The 9,434-nt window shown below is 37.3% G+C and overlaps 1 protein-coding gene and 1 long non-coding RNA gene across 3 annotated transcripts; one reads left to right on the top strand and one right to left on the bottom strand.

Moving 5' to 3' along the window:
• The first annotated feature begins 128 nt into the window (after window positions 1–128).
• On the top strand, window positions 129–3,283 carry LOC125275497. 2 transcript variants are annotated; one of them, XR_007186460.1, is made up of 3 exons: window positions 129–214; window positions 1,835–2,083; window positions 2,795–3,283. It is a non-coding gene; the product is annotated as an uncharacterized LOC125275497 (long non-coding RNA). The 2 variants fall into 2 exon arrangements; XR_007186459.1 differs by lacking the exon at window positions 129–214 and having other exon boundaries at window positions 1,605–2,083.
• A 5,071-nt stretch (window positions 3,284–8,354) lies between these two features.
• Window positions 8,355–9,428, bottom strand: LOC125274596. The gene is made up of 2 exons (XM_048200969.1): window positions 9,341–9,428; window positions 8,355–9,224 (listed from the first exon to the last, which is right to left on the bottom strand). Exons 1-2 carry the CDS (start codon window positions 9,390–9,392, stop codon window positions 8,662–8,664), a joined length of 615 nt encoding a protein of 204 aa, XP_048056926.1. The 5' UTR covers window positions 9,393–9,428; the 3' UTR covers window positions 8,355–8,661.
• Window positions 9,429–9,434: the final 6 nt, after the last annotated feature.

Raw genomic sequence — 9,434 nt, 5'->3', positions numbered from 1 at the left:
TCCATGGCAAGAACTGGGATGAAATTGGGATCGATCCTGATGGTGTGTTATTTTATTTTACATTTTTGTTAGTTTTTCTGTGTTAACCATCTACTCCTTTTTGCTTAATCACATTGTTAAGCTATACTTTGTTTGACTTCCACAGAAAAAGTTCTGAACTGTGATGAGGAAGACAGGGGCATACAGGAGGGACAATGCTCATCTACTGTTCATGGTTTGTATCACTGTCATAATATAGTTGCCTCTTTTCTTAGTTTTCTGTCATGCGGATCTATGGCTATTTTATTAGAGAAACATAAATTTTGCAGGTACTGTAGCTGTCTCCTATTCATTTGTATTATATCCGCAACCTGTTACTGTTATGGTTAGCATTTGGGGGTAAAGCAAGTTACATAATCCGATTACTTTTTTTAAGTAACAAGTAATTACTTTTAAATTTACAACAGTTCTCCTCTGGCCAACAGCGAACAGTGCTTGATTATGATTCAGGCAGCATTACAGGTCACAGGGATAGGAAGAGTCAAAATATTTAATCCAGTTCCATATGGTTGAAGATCGTATTCATCATGCCTGTATGGAAACAGTTTTGTTGAGGGTCTGTGCCACTGGCTGTTGTGTCGATGAGGCCTTCACAGGGGATGGTTGACACAATCTAGCTGACATTTCAGGGATGTGTTGTGGTTGTGTCTAGGCACAGGTCCTTCATCTGATCTGGATATGGCCCAGATCCGACTGACTCGTAAACCTCGAATGGAGATTATCAAATTATCATACTCGAGTTTTACATTCTACTTGTAAAACTCGATATAAACAGAGAGACTAATATTAGCATAGATGCCATTCTTCTTATGATATAACGAATACATAAGGTGTTTTACAGTAATCTAGCCTTGAACTAACTGTTCCGCATTTGTCATTGAGAGCATATGTCGTGGTTTAGATATGTTTTTAAGATGGAAGAATGCGGTTTTACATTTATGCTGGAAATTTGGATTTCAAGTGAAAGATTGGTATTAAAGAGCCCACACAAGTTCCTAACTGATGAAGACTTGACAGAGCAGCCATCAACTGTTAGACAGTATTCTATGTGTGCTTATGTATTATAAACATGCATGTATGTATGAAAACTGAAACTGGAAAGTTCTGTGCATGTGCAATGTCGTAGAAATGATGTAATGATGTGTGACGCATGGAATGAGTTGTTGTTGTTGAATATAGTGTCATGAAGGACTGTTGTGTCAATTTAAAATTCCAATTGCAATTATCATCTGTGAAGTGCTGCAGGACAGTGTCATTCCAGCAGTCCTTGTTTCAGACTCTCATCCACAGATGCCTTGTTTTGAGCATGGGAAGGGCCTTTTTACTGCTTGATAAATATAAGCAGCACGGCACAAAGCAACATGTGCTTGTTGTCTACTAATCAGGACCGAAAATAGATGAATATTAAGTCTTATTTTTTTAAACAAAGAATGGATGCAATGGCAGGATTGTGGTTAGTATTGCGCCAAACTTCGGGAACCTCTGTATATTTGTGCAGTGTGCGCATGTCAAAACATCAAATCCAATTTTAAGCTTGTCATGTATAAACAGTATGAGCACATCAGCCTGATCACGTTATTTAGCGTTTATGTAAACACTATGTTTGGATTCATCAAAAGTAATTCAAAACAGTGTCCATGTAAACGTAGCTAATGCAATTCTATTTATACATAGAGTGCAAATAATTTACTTGCACTATAGATGATGACATAATTACTGATATAGGATTCAGAACTTCAGTATGGAATTCCAGAGCACACTATTCTTTATCCTAATATTTTCTGACCATTTTCAGGTAAAATTACACAGAGGAAAAAACCCTGGCAGCAGACAGAGGTGCAGGCGGTGGAAAGACACATGATGCATTTCATCACATCTTGTACTGTACCAGCAAAGAGTGACTGTGAGAAGTGTTTAAAGGCTGAACCAGAAGCTCTGAAGAACCGGGACTGGAAGAACTTGAAGTTCTTCATATATAACCGCATTACTGCTTATAAAAGGAATTTGCAATGCAAGATTACCAACTCTGGCAATATTGCAGTTGGTATGTAAATTTTTGAATTAATTCGCCTTTTCCATGTTCCAAGTTGTTCCAGAAATACCTATTCTGCTTCTAAAGTGGTCAAAACTCCAGCCAAATTTGTATGACATCGAACAACTTTATTGTTAGACCAGTACTTTTCAGCTTGTGGTATTCATCAGTCACCCGAAACATACTGCAAACAACATTTCAAATTGAGTTCATGTGAGGCATAAAAAACAACAACCAATTATTTACATCCACACACATATTGTAATACAATTTTTCAATATCCTACAAGATTTGCTAGAGTTTTGACCACTAGTTTCTGTTTAAATTCTGTTTAAACCAGATTTTTTATACTTTTTAGTAAAACATTAGTTTGTTTTGAGGTTCATTCGACTTCATTTGTTGAGTTTGTTTGTAAAGTTGAACTCATTAAAAGTTAAATTCAGCAATTTAAATGTGAGTTAATGTCTTGACGTTCAATTAGTTGTTAGTAGTAGATTTATTATCATGGTAGTAAGTACCAGGTGAACTAGTAGTAGATGGTTGGTTGTGGATAAAAACTACTAAACTGTTAAAATCATTTGCAGTGGAAAGGTTTATAGGTTTTACTTGGGTTTTTGACAATATCCAGACAAAAATGCACTACTCTTCTAAATCCGCATTTGTATATGAATAGAGAACTTCTGCTTCATCCACTTCAATCACTCATATTCCTTTTAAATCTAGAAACATCAAACAATCAAACCAAAAAGTGAAGATGACTATATGGACCACTACATGGAGAGTGAAACTTCATCACTAGCATCAGTAGCACCATTTACAGGCCAAAAGCCTCTCTGCCATTGCATAGGACAACCCAGCCCATGCTTGATACATCAATGGACTATATCCACAGAACGTTCTTAATAACTTCTGCAATAATATAAGCCAGCTGGAAAACTTACGGTGAAATGTCACTTGTTGGTGTGTCCATATCTTCATTGTTCTGAGGCAGCTTTAAAAGCATCGATATTCATCAATATTAATAGTTTATAATCAGAATATAGTCACTTAAATAGGCAGTTCTAGCATTAATTTAGTTATTCAAAGTAATGTAAGACAACATAAAAAAGACGCACCCCTCAGTGTTCCTCAGCAAAATTCAATTCGACAATCAGTTTTCACACTTTAATGTAAAAAAAAGTCAACACTGTAAATTAAAGATTTTTTTGTGCACTTTAGTCATTTATTCATTGAATAAAATGTGAGTTTTCACAAGTGTGCCAAAATCGAGTTTGTGCTGCACTGACAGCTTCAGTGATTATAAAGGGAGAGCACGGTGCTCGCTTTCTGTGTAATTCATTTGCAAGAAAAGTTATTGTTTTTCATGAGATTTTGTGAGTACTTCATACTTCACCTTGACAAAAGTATTTTATAATGTTTAATATCTATTCAAAAGCAAAACATGGAAAAAACTATTACAGGAAATGGCTAATATGAGCCAATAAATGCTCCTCTGTCGGTTATAGTGGTAATTAATGTCTTTTTTATTTTTAAATGAAAGTGTTTTCTATCAAATGTATTTTCTACATCTTGAAACATTTGGTTTTACAAATGGGGATTGTCGTGGAAATTCTCAATACAAATCTGACTTCACCACTGACAATTTAAACAACTCCTAGTTGTTAATATAATACTACAGTATCTCTAGGTAATTCCCTGAATTCCTGAATACTTACAACACAATCCAATACTTCCCTGAAGTATGGTGACGGCGTCCCATCAAGAAGCTACTATCACTACCTCAATCACACTTGGCTGTTATTTTTGTTGTCTTTTGAGTGTAGAATCTTTATAACTTATATTCCTCACTACCTCAATCACACTTTAGCTGTTACTTTTGTTGTCTTTTGAGCGTAGATCTTCTATTTAGCTGCGCAGCATATACCTGACACGACTTCCAAGTTGCTCTTTGTAGAAATAAAGTTTTATTTACGGCCGGGAGGTCACTCGTCACAACGAGTGAGTCTCCATGAATAGAAAGATACATGCACATTTAAGTCTTACAGCTGGGTAAAAATAAATGTCTTCATCACTGTGATTTGTTCTGGTGATTGGTTTGTAATGATATAAGCTAATCATGTGACTGGTCTTTGACCTGAGCATCCTTAGTCTGCATTTTCTGCAGTTTCATGTTGACATAAAATATTTCCATCACAGGATAGACTCAGAAGGGTGAACAAATAATGTTTTTAGTAATCACATTAAAAACACATTTGAAGTGTTGGAAAAGTATATTGCTTTTCTGCATAATTACAGACAGCGTGTTTCTTATTCAAACGTTCCCAGTAGCTTTGTCTTTGTTGCAATCTTTATTGTGATAACTGCATTAACATATAAATACAACATTAAAAAGTCAAACATTGATGGTTTTGTGTCGATGTACAGCGAGTACAGAATGACAGTTCACCGGAAATGCCCAAGCTGGCTTAACAAAAACCAGGAGGTAACTGTGCAAATGGTCAATTGTGATCTGCCCTGACAATACAGCACTCTGTTGATCACAGGGCTAGAGCAGAGGTTTTCAATCCTCGTCCTGGGGATCCACCGATCTGCACATTTTGTATGTTTCCATTATTTAACACACCTGATTCAGATTATCAGCTCGTTAGGAGTGTGTCAGATAAGAGAGGCATACAGAATGTGCAGAGTGGTGAATCTCCAGGACCAGGATTGAAAACCACTGGGCTAGAGAATCCAGGCAGCTGCGGGTCACTGTGACACGCATGAGGCCCACATGCCAGATACAAAGTGGGATGGGGGCTTTCAGCCAAAGCTGAAGTGAAGCAGTCCTAATCATGCACTCTCAAGGCAGTGGGCATCAACCCAAGTGTTTTCTGAAAACACTTTAAGGGAAGAGTTTTCCCCAGCTTGAGCTCAGGGAGCTGATTAAGGTCTGTGAGTGCTTGGATACGTGTACACTAATTCAGATACATTTGAAAACACATCTTTTTGGAAAATGCTTAAATATGTCAGTTTGGAGCATTTTTAAACATATACGCTGACTGGGTTTCAGAAAAGTATATCGCTTTTCTGCATATTTACAGGCAGCCCCAAAAATAAAAGTTGGTTGATAAGTATGAGTCTGTGTCCATGACCAGATAATTCAGCATGTGAACTCCACTCAATCTCAAGTGGGGAGAGAAACGTATCAACACATTTCATGAAATGATTTTTTATTAAAATTCGGGAGGAGTGCTTTCAAATGATCCTTTCAATCATCACGTCATTTCAACCAGCTGTCAGTAATCAACATGTCTACCCAATCAGCATAATTGGAGGACACTATAAATATGCAGTCAACTCACCCATGTTCCTCGACAGTTTTTCAGCATCCCTCCACCACCCTGTCTCCTCACACTCACCTGGTTATCTTCCTAAACCAGAATACGGGGGGAGTACTCTGGGTTGGGGCCAAATACCGAACTCTGAGTCCTCTCCTTGGACAGCATGCCAAATACATTTATTTATCTGACTTATTTGCAAGTGTGAACTCGTGAATATATGACATAGTGAAGAGGAGGATTGTAAACTTATACGCTGCACCTTAGAATGCAAACTTAAAAAAAACGTCTGTGAATGATGAGGCAATCTGAATATGAAAGTATAGGCATTCTTAAGGTCCACTGAGATAAACCAGTATCCTGGCCAAACATGCGAGAGGATTTGTTTCAGTGTGGTCATTTTGAATGGGCACTTTGATAATGTGGTCTAAGATGGGACAGAGCCCACCATCTTTTCTCAGAACCAGCAGCTATAAAAGCCACTCTTGTAAAATATCACACCGTTACATAATCTGACAGGGACTGAAAGTATTTGGGTGTGAGCTGAGAGTATATCTGCCGCAGTGTTTTAGAGCACACCCTCCTCCCCAACAGAATAATACAACTTATTTATCAAAGGAATTTACATACTTTTTGAATTTTCATTCAAAATTGGCCCAGAAATTTGAAGGATTTTGAATAGGTTTGATGTTTCTGATAAACTGAACAGAATGTTTTTTTTTGTCTTGCTCCTGAAAGTGAATTATGGGATACACTTAGCCTCACATACTGCTCTAAAGCGGTGTTATGTTAGTATGGATTTAGTGTGTGCTAAGGCAGTGGTTCTCAACTCCAGTCCTCGGGACCCACTGCTCTGCACATTTTGTATGTCTCTCTTATATGACACACTCAATTCAGTTCATGCAGACTCTCCTAATGAGCTGATGATCTGAATCAGGTGTGTTAAATAAGAGATACATACAAAATGTGCAGAGCAGTGGGTCCCGAGGACTGGAGTTGAGAAACACTGTGCTAAGGGCCATGCAGTTGGCATTTTTTTGACCTCGAACAATCTTGCACCACAGGTGTGTATTGGAGGGGCCCTGTGACTAATGACTGTACAGCTGCAGACAAGCAGTATGAAAGGGGCGGATTACACAACCTCATTTTTTATTTTCAACATTGAACTCAAGATGTCGCCATCTGCTCATTCTACCAAGCTTTTGCAAATACATTCTGCAGCTGCAACACATTATTAAGGCAGTTCATTGAAGTAACATACAGCCTTGAAATGAGTCCATAGTCTCTGTTTGAAAATATTAGTTCAGGTTTCTATATTTGGTTTAATATCAATATAATTAGGATGTGTCCAGAACTTTATATATATATAAATATAAAAACCCAGTCTTCATGTATTTTATAACACTTCCGCTTGTGATTCTTATTAAAAGCGGGTCATTTTTTAGGATTCTTTAGCTAACCTAAGTCTCTGAGATCTTGACACCTTGCACTTCTGGAGACTCCAGGTAGGTTGCAGTTCTGGAAAATGGTGGCGCTGGAGACTAAAGGGTTCCTGATGGTTTCACACTTAACTCTTCACCTTAATTCTTAACTCTTTTGCAGTTAACATGTGTCTTTTCTTTTCCACCTGTTTTTGTATGACCCCGCTGACCCAATGAGCATTTTGCTTTCCCTTGGTCATGCTTTAACTTTGCAATTTCTAGTATTGCATTAGTATTGCGTCCTTCTCATGAGTATTTAATCATTTTTGACTTTTCAGTCTGAGTTAAATCTCTTTTTTGGCTCATTTTGCCTGTAAAAGAAAACCTGCCTAATAATTCTGCACACCTGAATATAAAGCGTTTTTCATTTCCAGCCTTCATGAACAATTATATATCACTTATAAATGATTAAAAACATTATTAATAGTAGTTATTAAGATTGATGTGGATTGAAATTGGTAAAATGTGCTTGGAAAAAAAATATGATCAGAAAGTCAGCTTGCCTAATAATTCTGCACACAGTGTATATATAAAGTATCCTTTGTATTCATTGTGTTTTTGTAAAAAGTAAAAAAAAAAAAAAAAAAAAAAAAAAAAAATCATTGGAAAATGATATGAACTGTTGTGTACTATGTATATGTACTATAAATGTCCTATTGTGATACTGCAACATTTTCAAAGTAAAGAACTGAACATTTCTGATAAATATGCATCATCCATGTTAACTGCGTTACACAGTTGTCTTTGTCAACAACTACAGAAGCTCTAAACCTTTTGGGTCAACATTGACATATAAAAGGTGTTCAAGTTAGCTTGAGTTCAATAATTAATTATTTGTACTATATTTTTGTTCGATGATATTTTGTATTTAATAGTTTGTATTTTTAGGGGATAAATTATATTTATGCAGTAGTTATAGTTATATTTTATTCAGAAAAATTAATTTCCAACTTAAACTGTCAAATCTTGAGTGCTTTGGAGAACAGACTTAAAGGGCCAAGAATTAAATATATACATTAGATGAAAGCGGCCACTTTTGGCCGCGAGGACATTTTTTTCCCAGAAACAATTAACCTTTACAAATCATGTCCATGGTTTGTGTGTGTGTGTTTTCACATAGCAAGTGCCAAAACCTTTACCAAGTTTCGAACCATTCCGATGAAGTAAACAATTGTAAAAAACATAAAATTTAAAAAAAAAAGAACGAAGAACACCAAACTGTATTTTATCAAATTATTTTTTAAAGCTAACCATCTTATGAAATGTAGCCAGTGTCCATAAATGATTTAAATGGCATAACACAGTGAATTTTGACTCACTGAGTAATATGAAAGAATTATTTGTCTTGAATTAAGTTCATTATACAGCCATGACTCAGGCTGTAACCAACACTGGAAGCCCTCACAAACTTCACCATCCTGTATTTCTACATTGTGAAATACCTGAATGTGTGTTTCATGTGGTAGCAATTAACCAGTTTTATTAAAGTCAGAAATACTATTTAATATCAGAATTGAATCAATCTACATTAAGTTAATAATCTGATAAAGAAAAGTACATTTACCTTTAATCATTTAGAAGATGTTTTTATCTGAAATCGATGGAAAATCATTCCATCAGCAGGGAACAGTTCAGGTAAAGGTCTGTGAGAGTGATTTGGTGCCTCTTACGGATGGCACCGCAAGGCGGCGTTCACTTGCAGAACACAAGCTTCTGGAGGACACATAAGTCTGAAATAGTGAGTTTAGGTATAGTGGTGCAGAACCAGTGGTTGTTCTGTAAGCAAACATCAGTGCCTTGAATTTGATGTCAGTGTAAATGAATAGAGAGGTGTGATGTGCGCTCTCTTCAGCTCCTTAAAGACCACTCTTGCTCCTGCATACTGGATCAGTTGCAGAGGATTGACAGTACATGCTAGACGGCCTGCCAAGAAGGCATTACAATAGTCTAGTCTGGATAGAACAAGAGCTTGGACAAGGAGTTGTGTAGCATGCTCCGATAGGAAGGGCCTGATCCTCCTGTATAAGGCAAATCTGCAGGACCGGGCAGTTCTAGCAATGTGGTCTGTGAAGTTTAAATGATCATCAATCACAACTCCAATGTTCCTGGCTGTCCTGGAAGGAGTTATGGTTGACGAACCTAGCAGAATGGAGAAGTTGTGATGAAGTGTTGGGTTGGGCGAGACCACAATCAGTTCTGCCTTTGCAAGGTTGAGTTGAAGGTGGTGGTCCTTCATCCAGCCAGAAATGTGTGTCAGGCAGGCTGAGATGTGAGCAGCTACTGTCGGATCATCATGTGTGTCATCAGCATCATAGTAGTGGTAGGAAAAGCCATGTTTCTGAATGACAGATCCTAGTGATTACATGTAGATGGAGAAGAGAAGTGGTCCAAGCACTGAGCCCTGAGGCACACCAGTAGCTGTTGCAACTTAGACACCTCACCCATCTACGACACCCTGAAGGACCTACCTGAGAGATAAGACTTGAACCACTGGAGTGCTGTTCCTGAGATGCCCTTCATTGTGTGGGCTGACAGGAGGATCTGGTGGTTAACTGTGTCAAA

The sequence above is a fragment of the Megalobrama amblycephala genome, linkage group LG9 (genome assembly GCF_018812025.1).
Source record: "Megalobrama amblycephala isolate DHTTF-2021 linkage group LG9, ASM1881202v1, whole genome shotgun sequence".
NCBI classification, from domain to species: Eukaryota; Metazoa; Chordata; class Actinopteri; order Cypriniformes; family Xenocyprididae; genus Megalobrama; species Megalobrama amblycephala.
This window is presented reverse-complemented; position numbering and strand designations above follow the sequence as displayed.